At 44.3% G+C, this 24,230-nt stretch overlaps 1 protein-coding gene across 2 annotated transcripts in view; it reads left to right on the top strand.

Annotated features, from left to right (window-relative positions):
- The first annotated feature begins 2,954 nt into the window (after positions 1-2,954).
- The window catches only part of armc4 (armadillo repeat containing 4), a 43,989-nt gene continuing 22,713 nt past the window's right edge, over positions 2,955-24,230 (top strand). Inside the window, exons 1-13 of one of the 2 annotated variants that reach the window (XM_027021532.2) lie at positions 2,955-3,140; positions 3,265-3,504; positions 4,058-4,215; positions 4,662-4,860; positions 5,047-5,153; positions 6,237-6,373; positions 7,282-7,398; positions 12,032-12,252; positions 12,884-13,027; positions 14,460-14,610; positions 21,892-22,038; positions 22,293-22,502; positions 23,933-24,166. In XM_027021532.2, coding sequence (XP_026877333.2) covers positions 3,281-3,504; positions 4,058-4,215; positions 4,662-4,860; positions 5,047-5,153; positions 6,237-6,373; positions 7,282-7,398; positions 12,032-12,252; positions 12,884-13,027; positions 14,460-14,610; positions 21,892-22,038; positions 22,293-22,502; positions 23,933-24,166 — 2,049 coding nt within the window. In that variant the 5' untranslated portion in view covers positions 2,955-3,140; positions 3,265-3,280. Of the gene's footprint in view, positions 3,141-3,264; positions 3,505-4,057; positions 4,216-4,661; positions 4,861-5,046; positions 5,154-6,236; positions 6,374-7,281; positions 7,399-12,031; positions 12,253-12,883; positions 13,028-14,459; positions 14,611-21,891; positions 22,039-22,292; positions 22,503-23,932; positions 24,167-24,230 lie in introns of those variants that run through there. The other variant, XM_027021533.2, reaches the window with a different exon arrangement.

Genomic DNA, 24,230 nt, shown 5'->3' with positions numbered 1-24,230 from the left:
TAGCCATTATCATTATTGTGAAAGCCTTAAAATTTGTTATAGCCCAGAAACCCATCAGAGGAGTCACTAGATGGGCAGTGTTCTTCTGAAAGGAATTGAGGTCATCAGCTTGTTCACTGATCTTACACTGTCCCTCTCTTAACCAAGTTATCAAACGTTTCCTATGTAACTGCTCTGGTTCATTTGGGTTTTTCGTTTATTTTTATGTAAGCACACTGATTCAGGAATTTTTTGTGTAATCGCACTAGATCGGGCGTTTTCTGTGTAACCGCATTGGTTCAGGCATTTTCTGTGCAACTGCACTTGTTGAGGTGTTCACTGGTTCAAGCGTTTCCTGTGTAACTGCTCTGGTTCATTTGGTGTTGGTGTTGGGTTTTTTTTTTGGGGGGGGGGGGGTGTGTGTGTGTGTGTGTGTGTGTGTGTGTGTGTGTCACCACATGTTTTCTGTGCAACAACACCTGTTCAGGCGTTTTCTGTATAACTACACTTGTTCAGACATTCTGTCTCTGTAACCACACTGGTTAAGGCTTTCTCTGTGTAACTGCACCTGGATCAGGCATTCTCTGTACAAGGGTAACTGCACTTGTTCTGCAGTTCTCAGTGTAACTGCACAGGTTCATGCATGTTCTCCCACTAACTACCCTGGTTCATGCGTTCTCTATGTGTAGCTGTACTGATTCAAGAATTCTTTCCCTTTAACTGTCTTGGTTCAAGCATCCAATCCCTGTAGCTGCACTTTTTCAAGCATTCTCTGTGTAACCATACTGTTCGTGTTACTGACTTACACAGAGGTGTAACTGTAACTGTAACGGCTTGGGTGTGCTCTGTGCAACTGTACTGGCGCCAGCATTCTCTGTGTAACCACACTATACAACTGCCCTCCCTGCTGCGGAACTGCTCCTGGCTACTGCTTTCCACAAAATATTGAGTTTCTGCGCTGAGAGTTGAAGGCCCAGGCCGAGCCGCAACGGCCGCAAGTCCCGCGCCCCTGTCCGTGAGTGTAACTCCAGTAGGCCTCGGCACTTCATCACTCCCCACGCGTGTGTGTATTTCTCCCTCGGCCTGACTTCCCCGTTAATGGGCTGTTTGGAGAGTGGGGAGAGGGTCGCGGACGGACGCAATCACGCCGTCCGTGCTCCGAGGCGGCCCGTCGCGTCGTAAATCTCCCGCGGCGCACCCCGCTCCTGCTCAATCAGCGCCTCCGCTCGCCCGTGCCAGACGCCACTTTTGTTTATTATGTTGAGGGCCGAGTCAAACGCGGAGCAGGCGGGCGGGTGGCTAGAAGGGTGGAGGGTGTGTGCAGGTGCTTCTGACCACAGGCTCAATGTGTTTACGTTTGAAGGAAGCTCTGGAGGGCCTGATCGTTGCATTTAACCTCTCTAGCTTAACTAACACCAATTAGTACTGCTAATGAGGGCATGAGGTAGAGTGGGGTTAACCTCCCTCATTTTTCCTCCCTCTGACGCTTCTTTGTCTCCGTTTTGCTTTCCATGTCTGTGCAATTGATCTTGATGCGCCCTATTCTTGCCTTTATTTTTTATTGTCCACTTTTTTTTAGTGGATCCTATACTATAAAATATATACATGAATGCAGAGATTCTTTTTTCTAGGGTGTTCTTGTTCGTAGATGTACCATTGTGCAGGTTGGTCCTCTTGATGTATGCAGTAAATAGAAGGAAAAAATACAGGTCATCTTTAAATGCCTGCTGAGCAGAGAGGAGTGACAGCTCAGTCAGTCACTTTATGGCCAAAGAGCCTTGACGATGCCTCTCGTTGGCTCTCTTCCCCTTTACTGTCTTTCCAGAGGGTCCTACCTTTGCCAAACAGCTGCCATACAATAGGATCAGCAGGACTGATTTACACCCGCTCACTCAGTCGGGGATAAAACAGCGGGTTTTTGCAAATTGAATGAAAACATGTCTGGACTATGTATAAATCAGAGTCCGGGCACACACACACACGCACACTGTTCTGTGGTAGCATTCATATCATTAGTTTTACGCTTGTGTGAAGCATGGCTGTTTGAAATCAAGCAGTCTTCTGCAAGAGGCCAAAAGCAGATATGTGCATGACTACAGATCAAAGCTCCAGGCCTACACCACTGCTTGTCGTCTTTATGCCTCTATGTGAGAGGAAAAAACAGTGCTTCATTTAATTAAAAAGGCCAGTCTATGGCTGTGGAAAATGCCTGTGTTTCATCTTGAGCAACAGATTGGATTAAATGAATATAAAATATCACTTCTTTGCAGTGGAAACAATACATCACTTATTTTGTAAATTGTGGTCAGGGTCTTGGGCAAATACTTTCTCCTAAAATGAATGAGAGAAATTTTAGGTCAAAATTCACTTTGCAGGATTCTAGAGGAAATCCTAAGTGAGGGACTCCTGGATGTCTTTATTTATTTAACAAATCAATAAATAAATAACCTTTTTACATAAGTGTACATAAATAAAAACCTCTAAACTGAATTTAAAGAGGAGATTCACTCGGTGTATTCACTGAGCTTCTAATCTTTACTTCAGTGAGTGAAACTAAAGTCCGGTAATCTAAGTCCGGCATGAATAATGCTGAAGGAAATAACAATTTTTGAGACTTTTCTGTTGACCAGATGTTTGTGTGTATAAATCTGCAAAGCCATGCAACAACAGACAAAGGAAGTTTATAAAAAAGTTTTCAAATGTGTGATTTCATGGACATGCAACTCCACACAGAACGCACAGTTGGAATTATGAAGAAGCCTTTAATCATTTACTTTGTCTACGTGAGGACACTAAGAACTACTGAAAGAGTAAAAGCAATATTAGAAATATCCTAGATAAATGAAATTTTAAAAAAGTGTATTCCAACGATTTCTAGGATAAACCGTTTACACCCTTTCTGCTGTGTTATTGACTGTATCCTAGCAACCGTAATATCCGCGTGGTTGTCCCTATGGTTACTCAGTAGCGGACAACAAAACTGCAGAAATCAACTGCAAGGTTAATCTACCTTTTAGTAAAATAGCAGTAAAATAGTCCGCGTGCTTGGGAGAGTTTATTACATTTAGCTTGCTTTAGCTACTGTACTCGGTAACTTTTATTTAAAGGTTTATCTTAATTAAATCAAATATTGTTAAATAGCCAAGTGCACTGCACAGCAGGTAAGTTAAGGATAGCTAGTTAGCTAGCCAGCTAGGTTTAGCTGTTCACATCCTTATTGTGCCAGCTAACGAATTGACTCCGTTTAATATACTAGATGGTTAATCAAACACCCGTTTATTTTAGGACATTTTCTGCTACCATGGGGCTGGCGCTCACACGCGCAGCTCAGTGGACCACCGCGAGCTCTGGCATGGGCAAGCTCGAGATCACGCCTCTTAACGAGTCTTTACTGAAGGAAATTCTCCATTTCGTGGAGCAGATCAGCGCCAGACACCCCCAGGAGGCCAAACATGTGTTCAGGGAGCCGCTGCAGTGGGAAACGTCTTTGCAGGCTTCTGATTTCACAACAGAGTATGACATAAGGTAGCTAGCAGGCGGACTTGGTGCTTTTAACGTAACGGCGGAAGTGCTCACCGTGTTCCTAATGCGCTTTAAGATCTAGAGAGTTTATATCTATGCCGAATTTAAAAGACGCTGCTTCAGAATATTCTGGTTGCTTTTTTTCTACTCGTTTTGTTTTTCTGCTGGTCTACATGTGATGAGTGGTTATCCGTCGGCTGCTGCCGCTTGATAACCCACACAAGTGCAGTCTGATATCATCCCTTTAAATGTACTAAGGTCTCGGTGGCTTTCGTTAGATTTAGTCAAATGAACAGTTATTTTAAGAAATTATCATAATTAAAAGTGGACTTTGTTTAGATACTGCATAGTCAATACATCAGTCGGTTACACTGGTTTGGATAATAGTACAGTTATTTGACAGTATCAGCAAATTTCACCAGTTTCATATTGCTCTTGCATCTCAGAGAAGGAATCTTTTTAGCTCTTACACGTTTTAGCTCATCAGACAGAGTTAAACTGCTTCTCTCTTAAGAGCGTGCCATCCATAGCTGCTTGTTATGCTCTTGTCTTTCAGCGGCTCCTGCGTACAGTCCCGGGAGGCTGATGGAGACGGCCATCCTCTCCTCCAGCTCACTCCTCCCGACGTGTCTGTACGCAGCTTCAGCCAGCTGACCAGACTGCTGCAGCTGGTCCCTGACAGGAAGCTCAGGGAGGTGCGAGCCTGTTTGGAAGGTATGCATGCCGACAGCAAGGCTTAATGCTCAAAAGCTCCAGGCTTTTAACTCTCATCTTTAGGATTCCCATTTGTAAGTGTTGCTGTTGGGTAATGAAGTGGACTCTCAGATTAGTTTGCTTAGGCACAAAAGTATAGGAGGTCATTTGCAGATTAGATTTCAAGTTATTAAATGCACATGTATGTTCATAACTTGAATTTAAACTAATGAGAGACTTTAATAGTTTTTATATATATATATATATATATATATATATATATATATATATATATATATATATATATATATAGGGCTTCTGAGGTTACTGGCAGGCATTTGCTGTGGTGGGGGACCATTTCAGATGCTTTCATGAAACATAAATAGTAGAAATTACTTTCTTATATGTTTCCCTGTAGATGAATGTGAAAGCAAATATTTCTGAAGGGGTAGATGTGTTTGTTTCAGCTAACAGGGACCCAGTGGTACAGATCCTGGGGCCAAGCTTTGCCTCGGTGGAGGGAGAGGACTCGTCCACCCTGCGGCTGCTGGACAAGCTGAAGGAGGACAGCCAGAGTGGGGAAGCTGAGCTCACCATCAAACTGCTCATCATCCTGCAGCAGCTGGACACACTGCTCCTCAGCAACTCCGTCAAACAGCTGGCGCAGTATGTCCTGCCTGGAGCAAAGCACAGCAGCCTCCCAGACACACTACCATCACAGCCACAGTACATCACCCGACATTGACTCTGCTGGAGCCAGTCAGCAGCAATACAAAACAATGTTCTATTTAAACAGCGGATGATCTGTGTGTGTGTGTGTGTATGTGTGTGTGTGTGCGCACACTTGTTCAGGGAGGTCAGGCTGAGTCCAGCTGCTGTAAAACGTGATGTAGAGCTGCTGAAGAGCTTGTGTGCTGCAGGGGAGAAGAAGGTACTGAGGTCTGTGTGCTACACATCAGGTTTGCATTAGCCTCTCTCCTCCTCTGCCTCTCACCCTCTCATTTTCCTGCTCTCCATCTCTTCCTTTCTGTCACTCACTTTATTTCAAACTCACTTTTGCCTGCCGCTTGTAATGCATTCTAATATGGGCATGTTTTACTCACTCTCACTCACACACTTTCTCTCTCCATCTCACTCTCTCACTTGCTGTCCATGTTTCTCATTCATTTTCCATCACTCTACAAACCACCACCATTAGTGGGCAATGTTGAATATCCTTTAAATATAAAATGCCTGTGTTTAAACTCCTTCAGTGTGGAATCCATTACATATGTCAGATTCCTGTTTACGAACAGATTAATCAAATTCACCTCTCCGTCATTAGAAAGGACAGATTTCCTGTGCCATAACAGTTATCTGATCCTGGAGAGGAGAAGCGTGCCTGGCAAATTCCAAATGATGAATGCACCCACATTTGAAAAATGTGTCCCCCTACACCAGGGACAAATTGGAACCTTCTATGCAAATAATGTGGGAAGGAGGAGACCCAGAGAGGATGCGCTGAGCGGTTTGGAACATGTGGAAGTATTGGCGGGGCTGTTTGGAGAGCATGATTTATTTGGGGTGAAATCACGCACTCACCCGGGCTGTCTGCAGCAGTTCCACGCTGAAGAGCAATCAGTCATCCTCACTGGCAGTCCTCAGGCGGGGATCCACAGCCCTGCGCACGGGGGTCTGCACTCTTTCAGCCTTCCAGAATGAACAGTTTATTACGCAGATATCTCTTACCTGCTGAGAAGCAGAGGGCCAATGATTGCACTCTAATTTAGCAGTCGAACATATCAAACATAGGTAGTCATTTTGCAGTTCTGCAGATGATGTGTGATGTGCATTTTCCCTAGTAATTATATTTGCAAGGACACAACTTTTTCTACTTGGAACTTGGGAAATTAGATGCATAATATAACTTCTTTGTAAGAACTTTAGATTTTTGTTTGCTCACCAAAGTCTCAGTGTTTAAGGTTCTGGCAGAGTGATGTGTTATGGACTCGTTTTAAAATCAACTTCCATTGTGATCTTGTGCTCGACGGACGACTCCACAGATTATGAGTTCAGCAATGGCTGCCGCTCACCTCCGTGGAGGCAGGTGCATGGAGAGATCGCTTACCTCATCATTGAACCCTGTGACTCAGAGCCACTCTTCATCACCTGCAGCACCGCTGGAGTTTTCCTCAATGCGGTGAGAAATACTGTAATCACCCAGTAAACAACTTAGACTCAGAGTTTTGACTCAGTTAAAGTAATTACTATCAGAACTGGTTTCCTGCATATCAATAAGCAGAAAACGTACTTTATTTATGTATGAGTTATTACTGAGCATGTTTTGTGTCAAACAATTTTATCACGATAGTCTTTTGTGACAGTCTGTAACTCAAACAAGCTAACAGTCCATGTAGGCATAATCTGAGTGGATTGATGATGGTGGTGAGGTGATGGATCCCATCAGGATACTAAATGGTACAGCAGGGTTTTCCTACAAATGAAGTATGTCAGCCCATCAAGGAAACAAATGTCGTAAGATCATTTTTATGTGCCAACGGGCTGCTAATGAGCGTGAAAGAAATACACAGACACATTTCCAAATCATGAGGTAAGCGAAGTTGAGGAGTTTAGATATTGCCTTGCAGTAGTGTGGTTCTGGGCCAGCATTGCCTCTTTAACTATGCTAAGTGTTTCAAACTGCTGCTCAGACCAAAATGTGTGTGTAATTAGTCAAATGGAACACTTTACACACTGCAACAAATACTTCACTTCAATACACTGGAATAAATTGACACTTTTTCTCCCAAATGTTTTTTTTTTTTATTGTTTCAAGTGGGTAAAAGTTATTTTAATTGCAGAGAACCATTAGAGATTGTAATGTTCTAAGTGTATTTGTGTTAGTGAGTGTGGAGCCGAGCCTTCTGAGGGCTTTTGACATCTTCATCGTTGAGACTGCTCCCTGGCTCTTTCCGAGCTTCTTCCTTGCCAGCAGAGAGAGTCAACGCTGCCTCCCCCAGCCCCAGAGATCAGCCCCAGAGATCAGCCCCAGAGATCAGCCCCAGAGATCAGCCCTGTAACACTTCTGCTTGTGTGCACATTTCACAGGGAGTCCGGCATGAGGCAGAGGGGAATGCTTTTGACAGAAGGAGCAATGTCTACAAAGACCTGGTTGACCTTCTCAAGAGCAAGTCCCCCCACTTCGCTGAAGGCATCAATAAGAAGGTATTGTGATTGGAATGAAAAAGGCCTGCGTCATACATCCCTACCCAGCAATGTTACAAGTGTTCTAACTTCTGTAAAACTTCATCTATCTTTATTGTGATTTCTTCCATAATATTGTGAACACCTTAATTTGTTCCTTATCACATTAAATGGTATCTGGATAAGTAATATTTATTACTATTTATACCTATTCATGTGTGAAATCATTATGGAGTTTTATAAGATGTGAACATGCTTCATTTAAGGTTTCACATAAATGATATCAATTTGAGTTTCAGTTTTAAAGCATTTTTCACCCAATGAACCCAGTTTGTTTTCAATGATTTAACCAAGTATCAAGCTAATATATGTTTCCAGAGGGACATTTTCAAATCTCTTGCAGGAAAGATGATCAATTCTATCTAAGCAAGGCAAGTGCCTTCCTTTATCAAAGCTGAGCAAGACAGGTAGTGGTTTTTGGGAGGTGTATGTGTATATGTGTGTGTTAGGAGGGTGTTCATCCTTCATGTCCCTCGAGAACACATGACATCATCCCGTGAGTAAGTCAGCTTCATCTGACAGACACACACAACCAATCAGGGCCAAGGCTGCACTGTCTCGCATGCCCGCGTTAAGATGGATGAGAGAACACCGAGAGAGAGCGGGAAAGAAAAACATGCACACACAAACAGTGCAGCCGTCGCCCGAGTAAAGCCGGGCCATGTCTGTTCCCTCGCTCGCTCACTCACTCCTGTGCCTGCGGTGTGAAGTATGCACCCTCAGATTAATCACAGCTGACCAGAGCAGCAGACCGAGTGATGGGAAGTCAGTGTCTGCTCTGCACATCGCTGTGAGATAGTGTCTGCCTGTCACGATGAGAGAGAGACAGAGAGAGACGTACACAGAGAGAGTTTTCTCCTTTGCTGCTGTGCTGTTTTTCGCATCATTGCAGTGTGAAAGAATGTGAAAATAGGCCCTTATTCAAGCCGAAAACGTCAAAGAACTTTTAAAATATCAAGGACTCATTCGGTGGTGCAGTATCTGCATTTAGTGACTTGATAAATTAACAAATCTGTGCTTAATAATGACTTTATTCCACAGCTTGAACACCCTTAGTTATCATTTTGAGAATTTAAAGGGCTTCTTACCAGTAATTCTATTTGTTGAAAACATGTGTCATTTTACTCATTTGTTGAAAGACATTTACGGGGCCAAGTCTGCTGTTTGCATTTAAAAAAAAAAAATCTAAATATATTTATTTACTTTTTTTTTTTTTTCATTTCAAAAAGTCCTAAAGTTATTTCCAGTATTGTTGAACTGCCTACCTTAGTCTGTCAGTTACGTAAGTAGTGGAGGGAAACAAATACCTTCTTATTGATGCAAACAAAGGCTTCGTTCCAACATGTACTATTCATTCCTTTAAACAAAGTCTTTAGATCCATCCTGATGGTTTATGCTGACTGTTGGCTCTTTTATAACCAACATAATTCTGGCCTTGAGCTATCATAACGGAAACTCTATCACACAGACAGATTTCCCTTTATGTTTTCTTGGGTAAATTACGGTGATGTTATCTTATTGCGAGATATCGTTAACAGATGGGAAATGTGGGACAGGCAGTAGAGTCTGTCTCGTGCCGCGGTGACTGCAGTCCATGGCTGCTTGGTTGGCTGCTCCGCTGGCCGCTCTGTAAGAACTACCGTGCTACACTCCCGTAAGTTTCCTTGAGGACAGGAACTCCATCATCCTCTGCTGCTGCAGCGTCTGAGGCCAGTGACAGAGGCACAGATTAAGTTTATCCCAGGATGACAAAAGCTCTTTCAGTAGAGCTTTCCAAGTAAAACTGTGTCGGAGCCCAGCAGAATGCTTCATTTTGCGAATCTGAAGGCATGGCCCCTAGCTCATGGCCTTTGGAGCATTTGCCTACTCACCCTGCTACCTGGCTGGGGGCTCTGGGGCATGAGCCAGTCAGTTGGGCTCGAGCACAAGTGATCTGCATCCAAAGCTTTTATACCTTCAGCAAACAGCAAATGAGCGGTTCGACCCAAGGGCTCCCGAATTACTGTGGAGGCTTTTGCACTTGTCAAGTTGATGTGTTGTAGCTGTCACACCACTGGAAACTTCAGAAAGTTGTTCATTTGTCACTTTGGTTGACTGCATCCAGCTGAAAGATATTGTTCCACTGCTGTTTCACCTAGTGCACTTTTAGAATCTCTTAAAGGTTGTATAAGGTCTGCTTCTACTGGGAAATATCATTATCACGACAGAATAAATAGACTATGCCTGCCTGATATAAGATGCACTTTTGCTGTGTGCAGAGCAGCCCAAGTCCAGAATAAGGCACATAATCTGGTTGTGGTGCTGGAGGTTGGCTCAGTGAGTGAAGCTGTAGATAGAGCAATAAGGCTGGGCATGTGGTAGCGGCCTTGGCTGGATTATGAGTGGCAGGGGATAGAAAGACTTTATTATTCTCTGAGGATAGGATGCCAGACATTTGTGCGTGCGTGTGTACTTCCATGTGGGTATACATGTGTGGGTGGGTGTGCAAAAAGCTTTCCAAGCTTTCATGTTTTATGATGCCAGTGGTGGGAGCCACAGGCACAGTCTGCTGAGAATGATTGACAGACAGGCTATAAAGAAAAGAGGCTCAGAAAGAGTCCTCAGTGCAGATCAGGCATCTGTTTCTTCCTCCTTGCTTTGTTTTCTGTCGGTTCCCTTCTCTGTAGGGCGCACTTTCCCAACCCCTCATTTTCCTAATCACAGTTGCAGACCAATAAACGAGGAAATGCTGTATGCGTCCTCATTTCGACTTCAGCCGAGGCATCTCAGACCAATGTTCACTCTCCTGAAGTGTCCTCTCGTCAGACGTTCATCGATTGACTCATCGATTGACTCATCGATTGACTCATCGAGCTACTAGCAGTGTGGTGGGGAGCTCTGTGGTGGGAACAGAATAAGCAGCTCCACCCCAGAGGCTTATATCCTCTGGACCACAGCCTGGGTTGCAGTAATAAGTCAACTCTGACACCCTGCCCCTCTCAAGCTCGCCGCCAGGCCCCGATTACAGCGCCCGGAGACGTTGAATGCGCTCCTGCTCCAAGTCAGCGCCAAAAACAACACACTCTATCTCCTAACACATCAGCTCCTCGCAAAGCCCCTGCCTTTTCACACTTATTAAATCAGACGCACGCAGTCGAGCGGGCCCAGCCGGATCAGAGCAGCGGCAGGCTCCCATCAGGGAAACGCAATCAAGCTGTCCGACATGAGCCTTATTCGCAGGCGTTGTTGTGTAAAGTTTCTGATTAGCATGCCGCTCCCATTAACATGCATGGTCAGAGGCTGACACACAGTGAGAGGGGCTATCTTTTAATCACTCTCCCTCTGGTTTCTCTCTCTCTCTCTCTCTCTCTTTTTCTCTTTTTTGTCTCTCTCTTTCTGTGTTGCTCCATTATTAGTCCAATTCAAAGCATGAGGTATTGTTGTGCTCTGTCTGGAGAAGGTGCCAGTGCAAAAGCAATGCAAAAGTCAATTTATCACTTGAGAAAGGCAAGTTTTTTGGGCATGCGGAATGCTGCACTCGGGTTTGGAAAATCATTTCTGCGCCGTATTGGAAGGCTGCTGTTACTGGGCCAAGCTGTAACAGGTACATCAAATAAAGGTGGGTGGAGTGGACTGTGTAGCTGTGGAGTTCCCCTTGGCTGATCCAGCCACTGGCCATTTTGGGCTTTTTATAACATACCAGCTTGTGGAATGAAGAGGGTGTGCTTGGCACCACGAGAGCGGGTGTACTTGTTAATGCTTGTTCCCCTTGCTGTTCATTCCTTCTCTTTAAAGCTCTCTCTCACTCTGTCCCACGCTATACTGGAAAAATGGAGCCACATGAAGGATGCTGGTGGGACTGGTTGTCTGCTGCGTAGCAGGTGGGGGTAATTAAAAAGCAGCCCCGCCAGCACACAGTTAGTGTGGACGCCGTTGGCATGGTCGCAGAAGTACTAAAAGGAGTGTGACCTTCACAGTGTCAGAAATGATCAGCGAATGCCCATGGCTACAAAAACTACTGATGGCGTGCCAAGCTTCCATGCTACAGCTAGAGGAATGTACAGAATCAATAAACCATTCATATTGTTCAGCCAATTAATGGAGTAGGCCTGTCTGCAGTGGCCTTGGAAATGTGGTTCTGTTTTTTTTGGGATTTTTTTTTTTTCCCAGGTTTTTCCTCTTCATTTATTCTCCATATTCCAGTAGAATGTTTTTTCCTCCCGTGCCTAAGGCAGTGGCCTCTGGATGATGGTGGTTTTACAGAGGAGCTCAGTGATACGAATCCATGAGTGTGATTAGTTTTAACACACCTCCTTCAGCAAATTAGCAGGCCGAGGCAGCTGAGTTGCAATGCCTCTCCCCAGTAAAGCAATAAAGTGGCAATGTGTCATATGTGGCCTGGAAAATTATGCCGCTGAGCATGATTACAGTTGCCCTTAGAAGGAACCAGGGACTGTATTAACAGAGGAGGCATTCAGAGGAGCAGCTCTCTTTAACACCCCAATTTTACAAGGCCAGTTTATGGCATGTTTTGCAGCTCGCGTATCTGTACAAATTAAAACGGGTCCTTTCCTAGATCTCTCTTCTTTTTTTCTTTTCATAAACTGCTCTTCAGGACTTTGTCATTCAAGAAGAACCTCCGACCACTCTGAAAATCCCACATGTGGAAGCTGTTGGCGTAGAGGCACCAGGCCAAACCCTGGGATCTTACGAGCATCAGGAGAAGAATGCACTCAAGAAGGCGAGACAGCAGCTTGCCCCGAACAAGACAGGCGGTGAGAAGAAATTTGAACCATCTTTGAAATGGAAGTGCCTCGGCCTGCCGTCCCCTCATGAGTAAGTGAGAATTCCAGCCCTATGTTAGCAGCTTGTGAAGAGTCCCCCGAAAGATCCGCCTCAGAACCACACTAGGGCCTTCAGGGCCAAAACTGGTGGTGATATTCCAGGGGTGTGTGTGTATGTCAGTGTGGTTTGTTCACATGAGTACACACATGAGTACATGCGTGCACGTGCACACACACACACACACACACACACACACATATATCAATGGTTCATCTTTTGCAGCCGTTAATGGTTATATTCTCAGCATGGCACCAGTGAGCTGAGCAAGGGGATAAATTTGCCCCGATCCTTCCCGCATGCTCCAGCCTCCACAGACAAATTTCACCGAGACACATATGGATCTTCCAGCCACTTCCCTGCTAGCTGCTTCGTCTGCTTTAGCCTAGTTCTCTCAAGGGCACATGGGATCATGTGTGAGAACAGCTCTTTAATCAGCTTTGGTTTATTTTCTTTCATTAATCAACAAATTTAAAAAACAAAGTGGAAAACTACAGAAAACATTCTGTTGAAGGTCTTGGATAATAAGGATAATTCTTTTAGGAAATGTCTTTTTTTAGGCCGTAATTATACACGGCACAAGTATGACGGTAATTACTGTTGAGCGGTTTTGTTTTCTATGCAGAGAGGCTGAGGAAAGGAAGATGAGAAGAAGTGGTGGAAGTGAGAGAGCCACAAAAAGCCGGAGCAGGTTTCCCAAGTCGGAGAGCAAGGCGAAGCCCAGTGCTCCTGGGTCCCCTCTACCAGGCCGCCCATCTTCTTTGAAAATGTAAGTGACTGCAGCCTCATTCACAGCTGACTGAGTCACTGCTGACTGAGTCACAGCAGTCTGATTCACAGCTGACTCATTCACAGAAAACTGATTCAAAATACGTTATGGCCCAAGCAAAGGTTTACACCAGAAGCTCCCGTTGTCACGCCCAGGCTATGGTCACGGTCTCCCGTCATCGATTGGAAGCATCTTCTCCTAATAAGATATGGATGAGATGGGGGCAGGTGAGGAGGTAAATCCAGAGGGGTGGGTGGGCCGGTGGGCTGGTGGAGCCGACGGGAAACTGCTCCGCTCCTGCCTCTAGGACGGGAAGGGACCCCAACTGGCAGCTGAGATTCAGAACTATGCTGCTCCTTCTTGTTTAACCACATGCTATACATACACAATACTCCCACATGCTGTACACACTCCCACCTACTTTCAAGTGTGTGTGTGTGTGTGAGAGAGAGAGACTGTGAGAGTGTGTGGGCATGCATGTAAATTGCACACACAGAAAGCTTTGCATCATACCTGAGATCAGGATACATTATAAACACAAAAGAGACCCAGAGCCAGTAGAGTGTAATTGACACCTGGGTAAATATTTACCATGACATAGACTGCACATAAGCAGACTCACCTACGGTCAAGCGTTTCGTCTTCTACCATGGAAAACATATCTGTGTCCCTGCGGCTCTGTCCAAGTCTGTCCCTGTGGCCTTTTCCAAGACTGTCCCTGCAACTCTGTGGCCTTATCCAGGACTGTCCCCACGGCCCTATCTATCCAAGACTGCTTTCCTGAGCTCCGGCCTGCACTGTGCTGCTGATCTTCTCGTGCCAATGGCCCCAACTCTTTATGGCCAGCTGTGTTTTTGGTGTGCGCAGGGGTTTGCTTAAGGAGAGCTCTCTGCAGGTCTCTGATGGCCACTTCAGTCTTCTTTCTCTCGCTGTCTCTCTCTGCCTCTCTCTCTCTCTCTTTCTCTCTCTCTCTGCTTGTCTCTCTCCCTGTCCCCTGCTGCTTAGGTTAAGCCCCTGGTTTAAGCTGACACTTCAGATACACTCGAGTTTTGATAGCCCTTTTGTTGAACAGATTTAGCATGAATGCCTTTCGCAGCACACTGAGGCCCTGTGCGTCAGGACTCAGGGTCAGTGACGTGGCTTTGAGATGACTCCTGAGACGAGTCTCTCAGCAGAGTGGCTCACCTTTGCACTCAGAGCTGCTTCTCATGCTAAGGGTTTGTTTGTGCTGTTTTAGTCTCAACACTGTTATGCTTCTTGTATCAGTAACAGCATTTAATTAATATGGTTTTGAAATTCTATGGATAAATGAAAAGAGAAAGGGAACCAGCTGTGTGTGTGTGTGTGTGTGTGTGTGTGTGTGTGTGTGTGTGTGCGTGCGTGCGTGCGTGCGCGTGTGTGTGTGTGTGTGTGTGTGTGCGTGTGTGTGTAGTAAGACCTCAGGTGGAGGAACAGGAGCTGAAGACTTCAGTGCGAGCTCGTCTGAGAGTGAGGATGATGTACAGACTGAGAGGCGAGGGGACAGCCACACTGACCTGCCCTCTGAGTACTGGCAGATTCAGAAACTAGTCAAGTACCTGAAGGTACACACACACGCGCACGCACACACACACACACCTACTCTCAAACATAGAAACTAGTCATTGATCTGCCTTCTAAAACCTGGAAAATTTACTGCCTGCTCAAATACTTGAATGTACACAGATCTCTACCAGTGCATCGACATACAAACAGCTCTACAGTAGTTCAACTCTACAGTAGTTCACATGAACTCCTCAGAGATCTTACAGAATAGGTGTAATGATAACTTAAAATGTACCAAGACATAAACATTTTCCTGTACCGGTTTTTCTATGGTCATGAAATGCATTCATCCAGCGGTCCATTCAGTCAAGTGGCATCGTAAGTTGCATCATGTAAGTATTTCAGTGTAAGAGCAGAAGAGCAGAAGTTCATTGGTGGGATTCACTGGCATGAGCACATCTACCTTCAGTCCCTGCCGAAACTGAACTGCAGAAACATTTGTTTTCTGCTGGGGGAAACAGCAGACCTGTCCCTGGTCGGACATTTAGTGTGGCCTTGTCATGTTCACTGGTGGGGAGTAGGAGAACACAGAGCAAGTGCTCTGAACCATGAAGCACGACCTGGACATTCTCCAGTTACACACAGGAAACAGTAAAAATGCCTCTACTGTAATCTGTCTCATTGGGCTGGGTCTGCTCACTGCCTGCCTGCAGCCATGCCCTCGCCATTAACCTGCTTAACTACTTCACTATACTTATTAATTTTTTCACTGTAGTTGTTTTTGTTTCCTTTGAATAGCCCAAAAGATTGTTTTTTAAAAAGTAACATTTTCACCAAAACATTAGTCAGTCAAGTTATTTGACTGTAGCTGCAATGTGCTGTCTTAAATGGCTTTTGTGGATACCCAAAAACAAAATTATATCCATTATGCATATTAAGTTATTTTCATTCATGTATGTTTTTTTTCAAACTTGTGTGAGTGTGCATGTGTTTGTGCTTGTGGGCATTTGAGAGTTGAGACGTGCACATGGAGAGAATTAGCATGTCCAAGCATCAGTGAGTGTGTTCTTAGGCCCAGGGCCTGCCCTGCTGGAGGATTGGCTCACCAGCTTGGTACCTGCTCCACACATACCCGCCGTCCAACCACATGATGTCACAGCCTGTGCCCCATAACACACACTTCAAACAGCTCCTCTAAAGAGGAAGGGTGTTTTGGCAGTGGTTTGTGCCAGTAAGGCCAATCAGCTTAGATGGATGAGTGTCAGGCTTACGTCATAAGTGCACAAATAATCTGCTTTCCCACCTCTGATTTGACAGACGCTTGTTGCTCGCTAGCTGCCGAGCGCTGGCGGGCCGGTCTTGGAGAAGGGTCTGCAGATCAGAGTCAGCAGGGCTGTGGTTTCAGGGATTCTGAGCACCTGCCATGTAGATTTGAAGTAGATGTTTAATAGGATCGTCTCCATGAGCACTAAATCATCGTAGAAAAACAGCCAAACTGGGTTCAGGCACCGGTAGATATTTTTAGCTGAGCAGAACCCCAGATAATGAATGTGAATTGTCCACAGGGAAGCTTTCATCTTCTCTCTTTAAAAAATAAATAAAAGGAACCAGTTATTTAATAAGAAACATGGTTCATCTCTGAGAAGTGCCACGCTTATCACTCAATTAGCCTTTGTTTTGGTTTATTTAGGTAAAAATGAGGAGTTCAGATGTTCTTGGTTGGTTGTGTTTGGAGATGTGTTGGTTGTAGCGGAGCACTTCAGACTGGACAGAGTGTGTTTGTAATGTGGCCTTCTCCTGGTTCTGTCTGTCTGGAAACTGCACGTCCCCTTATTTATGAGGGTTTATCCAGTAGCACACTTATAATGTCATTACCATCAGAAGCCGAAACACAGCTTGTGCCAAACTAAATATCTGTTTTATTTTTGGAGTCAAATTTCCCCCTTTTCTCCACTCTTTTTCTTGTTCTTTTGCCAGCATATAGAACAGTATTTATATTTCAAGAAGCATTTTTCATGAAGTGTTGCATGAATGGTTCAACTAGTGGTGGTGTATTTATTTACCTTTGGACTTGTATGGCGTACATGATCAGTGCTGCACATTCATACATCTTTGCCTTTTAGTGCGCATGTACAGAAGACAGCTTGCTGTAGTTACTGCATCATTTTATGGGGTGCAAAATGCACACACATAATATCACAGCAATATTATTATTAGATTTAGAAATTGCACGTCTTGAGCCCACAGGGAATACACACTGCAGTCCATTTATTTTTTGTGCTTAGAGAACTAGATTTTACTCCTACGTGTACATGCACACACATACTCCGTGACCATGTCAGTCCACGCCAGTGGTGTTTTATTTTTTAACTCATTAGCTTGAGCTGAAGATATAGTAAAACAGATTTTTATAAAAGATTCCTCACACTTTTTTTTTTTTTAGCCCTTAAGGCTCCACTCCGGTTGCTAAATTGTTTGTGACCTAATACTCTTATGAGGCTAAAACACATGCAGGGTTTATGCCTGTATGAATAACAAACAACCAGGTCAGACTGACGGGTTGCCTGTGTGTGTTCAGGAAGCGAACCTTCTCTTAGGATGTCTCTCACTGCAGCAAGACTTGCTTCTTAGTTATGGAGCCCTGAACATTCATAGTGATCTGGCAGTTCAGACAAAAGAAAACTTGATTCAGAGAATCATGTAAATGAAATCTGGGAATCTTGTAAAATAAATTCTAAAGGTAATTAGACTTAGAATAATGCACTCAGTTGTAGTTCAGCAACACATGATTGAGAAATGACCGTAATTTTCTATAATCGATTTTCTAGTCCGCTACAGGTTGTCTTTGATGGGAGGCAGCATCTGCTTGTCTGTAAACCACCATTTTTGCCCCCTCTACTGGTCAGCATGAGTACTGCAGTTTGTCGATGTGTGTGCCCCTTTAGGTAAGCCTGGTTTATGAAGCCATGTAGTTTACTCAACTGCTTATGAAAAGTGAAAAATAAAGGTCTAAGCTGGCCACAGTGGCCCTGGGCCCATTGGATGCAAAAGGGCTTTGTATTATCTAAGGGAACATTACCTCTAAAGATGTAATTGTGTTGTCCCAGTATACCTTGCAGCACTACAAGGGAGGCCTTTTTATGTGTGAGTGCGTGTGCGAGTTTGTATGTGTGCCTCTGTGTCTCACAGTACTTGTAAAAGCATACGCATTCTGCTTTTGTAGATGAAGTTAATACCATCCATTAAATTTGATACCACATCGCTCTTAAATCAGTAGGACCTCTCACTCTCTCCCCAACTGCTGAATCTGGGCTGCGTCCTGTATAAATCATTTATACGGGAGTCTTTATCTTGCACTGGAGACTTGGCTGTTTAATTGAGGATAAATGATCAAACCTCGGTGAGCTCCTCTCTCGCTCGCCTTCATAAATTACCTTTAATGCGAGTGCTGCACCACCCTGCTGGCTGACGCATGGACTCACTTCAAACAAGCTTGTGCCAGGAGCCTACAGCTGGTTCTCTTTCTCTTTCCATCTCTTTATCTCTGCCTCTGTTCCTCATGCTCTGTCCCTGCCCCATCCCCTGACACACGCTTTTCTCACTGTCTCTTCTCATCTGTCTCTCACACGATGTGAAGACACACAAGTGTGTTGTTACTGTGTCTCTACCTAAGCTGACAGATCTCCATCCATTTATCACTGTGTTTATGTGCCCCCCTTGTGTGTGTCATGTTTTCTCTTTCCCCTGGTGGGACATTCTCTCTGTCTGCTCTGTCTAACACTCTCTCTCTCTCTGTTTTTCTCTCTTTCTCTCACCAGTGGGAGCTGGGTGTAGGGAGGCGGGGCTTACTGCGGTGTAATGTGCGATGATGATGTGCTTCCTCACAATGGGATTTCCAGGCATGCTCTGTCTGGACTCACACTGATGCTGTGACTGCGAGTCCCAGTCCTAGCCTGAGGGGTCACTCACACTGATGCTGTGACTGCGAGTCCCAGTCCTAGCCTGAGGAGTCACTCACACTGATACTGTGACTGCGAGTCCCAGTCCTAGCCTGAGGGGTCACTCACACTGATGCTGTGACTGCGAGTCCCAGTCCTAGCTTGAGGGGTCACTCACACTGATGCTGTGACTGCGAGTCCCAGTCCTAGCTTGAGGAGTCACTCACACTGATGCTGTGACTGCGAGTCCCAGTCCTAGCTTGAGGGGTCACTCACACTGATGCTGTGACTGCGAGTCCCAGTCCTAGCTTGAGGGGTCACTCACACTGATGCTGTGACTGCGAGTCCCAGTCCTAGCCTGAGGAGTCACTCACACTGATGCTGTGACTGCGAGTCCCAGTCCTAGCTTGAGGGGTCACTCACACTGATGCTGTGACCTCAAATCCCAGTCCTAGCCTGTGGAGTCACTCAGCGCATTAGTGTGTGCCATGACACAGGGCTGCCTTTCAACCCCAGTGGTTTTAGTGAGCCTCTTCTGATCCTGTAGGATTGAAAGAAGTTTTACTGCAGCTGCATATCAGTATCAAGTGCTTGTGCGTCCTGTGGCTCTGTCAGCTAACTGGGGCTCTTTTAGAAGAAAAACACGTCTCGTTACTAAATGTCTAACCTCATCTCTCTGTTTCTCTCTCTCTCTCTCTGTCTCTTTCTCATGCTCACTCTCTCACTCTCCAACTTTCTCTGTCTCTGTATTTTTCTTTCTCTCTGTCTCTGTATTTTTCTCGTCCTACTAGACAGTTTCATCTAGCATTTGGCACTTGAATTCAGTGGCACACCATTGGCACTTAAAATGGGAAATTTAAACTTGATTATAATTTTTTTATTGCCTGTTTTAGAATATTTGGTTGCAATATAAATATGAGCAGGTGCTCAGGACCTCTTAGCCCTTATTGTTTGTTTGTTTAGTTTGTTTGTTTGTTTTTTGTTTATGTAGCATGCTTTCATTACAATACAGTCCCAAGCTGCTTTCAGTTTAAAGGTAAAATAGATAACAATTATGAAGTATAATGAATCGGGTACAATAAAATGTTATGAGAATTAAATGTAAATAAAGTGAACAGAAATACAATCAACTTCATTCTGAAAATAAACACCAGTGTGCATGTGCGTTGTCATAGACTGGACATGCATGCTTGAAGGAGTAAGCTGGTTTTGTTCACAGCTTTGCTGCCACCTCTGTTGCGTGAGACCGTGGAGTTCAGAGTCATAGCTATCATCTGAACATCTGTTTTCATGCCACAGTAGTGTCAGAGACTTGCATTAAATAAGGCATTCAGATGTTTGTGGCATTTTACAGAATGACCACAGCACCTTGAGACTAAAGCTTGGCCGGGTGGCAAAAATGAAAGAATATGATCACTCCCTTCCTTTCTCTTGGTTGAAGGCTCTCATACCAGTTGTAAACCTAGAATTGTTTTTACCAGGTTTATTGCTAACCTACTGTATCCTTTGAAGAAAGCACGAGTAGGGAGGTAGAGATCACGGCGGATTCACTGCTGCTACTGGTTCACGCTTAGGCCAGGATTTTAATATGGACAACACATGTGCCCCCCTCATCTCTCTCTCTCTCTCTCTCTCTCTCTCTCTCTCTACTCTATCCTTTCTTTAATTCTCCCTTTCTGAAATTCTGTCCTTTTCACTTCAGTAAGCAGATCTTGGCTAATCTCATCTCTGCTAGCCCCTCTCGCCTGTCTGTCTCCCTGCCTGTATCTGTCCTCCCAACCTCTCACCACTTTAGCTCATTTCGCTGCCTTTTCTTAGCGGGACCATCTGCTCCTAATATCCTAATATCTCACTTCCACCCACTCCAGGCGCAGTTAGGTTTTTGCTTGTTTGATCTTTGTATACACCCATGCATTCGTGCATTCTCAGTCTCACGTTGGATCTGTCTGTGTGTCTAATAAGTGCATGAATAGCGCTCCACTCCCTATGCTCTGCTTTATCTGTCCTTCATTTACCAAAAAAAAAAGAAGGAGAGAAAGGAACAGTAGGAGCGATTGTTCACGTGCCAGAAGATTTGACTTTAGGATTTCAGTGTCACATTTCAAAGTGGAGCAGCACGACTAGTATTCCAGGAGCTTAGTGGTGTCTGGCGGACCTAATGCACAGAGCCTCTGCCTCAGTCAGGGGGAGGGCAAGAGACTTCCCTTTGTTTGCATTCATTAGAGAAGAGACATTCATGTGAAAGTGAAATCTGCACATGTTCCAGTGGACTAGATCGCTTTGTTCAGAACCATAGTTTGAAGAAACCAAACAGCAATTGGCAATCAATTTGAATCTGGTTTGTGTGCATGGTGTGTGTATACACACACACACACACACACACACACACACACACACACACACACACACTCTCATGTTATATATATATAAATATAAATAAATAAATATATATATATATTTATATAATGAGAGAGAGAGTCATTTTGGACAGAGGTCCTTCACCTGAACCAGTTTATATATAAAAAAGTAGATGTTTAAATCATAGCATTCACTCCAAACTAAAGTTCCAAGAGTGTAAATGAGTTTCCTAATTTCATTGCTGCCATAGATGACATAGATATGTCATTAATTCAGTGTCCACTAGTATTAAAATTCCTTGCCACTGGAAACAACTCCTTAATTCTGATGGTCCGTAGGTGTTCAACAAACCGATCAGCAAGCCTTCTCTTGTACACGTACACACACACACGTACGCACACACACACACACACACACACACACATATTCCCCCATGTTGAAATATTGATATTATTAAAGTGGTCAACAACAATATTGATATTATTATTAAAGTGGCCAACGCATCCTCAATTTTAGTTACTGTAATCATTTTTACACAAAATGGACCAAAAAAAAAAAAAAGATCAAAACCACAACGTTCTGTCTCAGAACTGTTTACACAGAAGCCAATTCCAACAAATGCCACATGTTTGGTTCTTGCTCAGCTTTCAGATGGATAACCAAGTGAAAAGCACAGTGTGTGTATGGTAACTGTCAAAACAGAGCTCTCTCTGAGTCACATTCATTATTGTGTCCAGTCGTTCAGTGCCTGTCTCGTAATTGCTCAGTTAGATCATTGTCTACTGTTCCCAGCCACAGCCGGAGTCTTCACTATCATCTGTATCAAATGATCTCTCACGGACCATGTTTATAGGCACAATCCCAAACACCTACACAAACACCCGTATGCACACACACAGACACACACATCTATTATGCAAAATCTTTGTATCTCTAGATATGTTTTGCTTCATGATTCTTTTTTCATATTTATTTCGACTTATTGCATATAAAAGTTCCGTGCATAAAATATAGGTGTGTGCGCGTGCATGCGTGTGTGCGCAGGGAGGTAATCAGACGGCCACCGTGATTGCTCTGTGTTCGATGAGGGACTTTAACCTGGCTCAGGAGACGTGTCAGTTGGCCCTCCGAGATGTGGGGGGGCTGGAGGTGCTGGTCAACCTGCTGGACACAGATGAGATGAAGTGTAAAGTGAGTGCCTTCATATCCTGGTTTGGTCTGAAAAATCACAGCTGTTTTGGAAAAGGCACCAGAAATATCACGTAGTAGGAAACAGTGGCTCTTCTAAATGTTGCAGGAAGAACTGATGGTGGAATTATGATAGAGAAAGACTTGCATCCTCCTGTACAGCACTGCACATTTTGAGCAGTTTCTAGCACTTTTAGGAACAAAACCTCTTATTTGGATATTATTCAATATAACTGTTCTCTCTTCATCTCTAACAGATTGGTTCTCTGAAGATCCTAAAGGAGATCAGTCACAACTCCCAGATCAGACAGGCCATCGCTGACCTGGGGGGTCTGCAGACCATGGTGGCCATCTTGGACTCCCCAGACAAGGAGCTGAGATGCCTGGCAGCAGAGACCATTGCCAACGTAGCCCGGTTCAGGAGAGCCCGCAGGACTGTGCGCCAGCACGATGGAATCAAGAGGCTGGTGAGTGGTTCTAATGAGAAGACTCTTAATGGTGCTCATGTGCACTACTGTGCAAAATGGGAGATTAGTGGGATAAATCCAGCAGCCCACAGATAAATGGCTTTGCCATTTCGTCATCGCAAAGGACTTGACCCACCTGTTTCTGCATACATTCTGCGTCCTGTCGCTCTCTCTCTCTCTCGCTCTCTCTCTCTCTCTGCTCTTCTCATTTTATTGCCCTACTTCAAAGACCGTGCAGTTCAGGTAAAAACAGCTTGAATATCACGTTGCCCCTCGGCCTGGCGTGTGTGTTTATTGACGGAGTGACGCTTGGTATGATTAGAGCTTGTGGGTTTCCCTGCTCTGTATATTTATACAGATTCAGACTCGGACGTAGTCAGCGTAGCCATCACAGATTAGTTCCACTTAAAGAACCAGACCACCGCTCAACTGCATGTGTGTAATGTTGTAGTATATTGCTGACTGTATTACATCACAGAAAAGGAAGTTCACACATTTCCCTTTCAAAACTCTGCTATATATTAAGTATGACAGTGTTGTCCAAGTCTGAAGTAAAGGTTTTGAAAGTAACAGAAAAAACATTAATAGAATACATTTAGGAATGTAAGGACCCTGGTTATGGATTCTTCTAGGTTTGTATGATAATGCACTTTAATAAAAAAATACTATTTTTTTTACTATTAAATATTAAAATTAAATTATAATGGGTGATAGCTATGCATTACTTATTTGTTAAATTAAATGGCATTTGTGCTCAGTTGGAATACTGGGTGAATGTAAACTTACCGATCATTTGAACCTTAAGTTCTTTGAATAAACATTTATTAATAAACATTTTAACGGCATAATCAAGACTAGCAGTGCTTTTTAAATGGGTATAGAATAGAAATGTATGGCAGAACTTCGACTTTGTAATCGCAAATTCTGCCTTATGCGCACTGACATTCTAAGGCTCTAGAACATGTGTGTGTGTGTGTGTGTGTGTGTGTGTGTGTGTGTGTGTGTGTGTGTGTGTGTGTGTCAAAATGCCCCCCCAAAAAAGTTTTTTTTAATTTATATATATATATATATATATATATATATATATATATATATATTACATTTATTTATTTCTTTTTTGACATGCTTCGATGCCTGTATCACCACTAAGCATCTGCAGGTCTCTGAGTGAATGCCATTCAGGCATCCTGTAATCAGAGTGGAGGCTTTCACCCTGCTAGTAGCACATTTCCTCATTTAGCAGCTAATTGTACACTTTCCAGTGACAAAGATTAAACAGAGCCACAGGTTAATTTTTACGGGGACTGAAAATAACAGTAAGCCCGTAGACGAAACGACCAGTAAACGAAAATATAAAGCCAGTCGAGTTCTGTGAACCTCTGAGTGACTGACAGCCGAGTTGAGGACTAACTGTTGTTGTCGTGTGCGAGGTGAACCTGCTGGCCTGCGTGCCGCATTGCGTCTCAACGAGTTCCAAGCAGGAGAAGGACATGGAGGTTGCCCGCTGCGGAGCACTGGCGCTCTGGAGCTGCAGTAAGAGCACCAGGAACAAAGATGCCATCCGCAAGGCCGGAGCCATCCCCCTGCTTGCCCGCCTCCTCAAAGTGCCCCAGACGAACATGCTCATCCCCGTGGTGGGCACCCTGCAGGAGTGTGCTTCCCAGGTCAGCCTCGCCCTCGGTCTGCCTGCTGTGTGTCTGGTTGAGGGTGCTCATCGTCATGTGCTGT

The sequence above is a fragment of the Electrophorus electricus genome, chromosome 14 (genome assembly GCF_013358815.1).
Source record: "Electrophorus electricus isolate fEleEle1 chromosome 14, fEleEle1.pri, whole genome shotgun sequence".
NCBI classification, from domain to species: Eukaryota; Metazoa; Chordata; class Actinopteri; order Gymnotiformes; family Gymnotidae; genus Electrophorus; species Electrophorus electricus.
The sequence above is the reverse complement of the archived record's forward strand: the minus strand, read 5'-3'. Positions and strand labels throughout refer to the sequence as shown.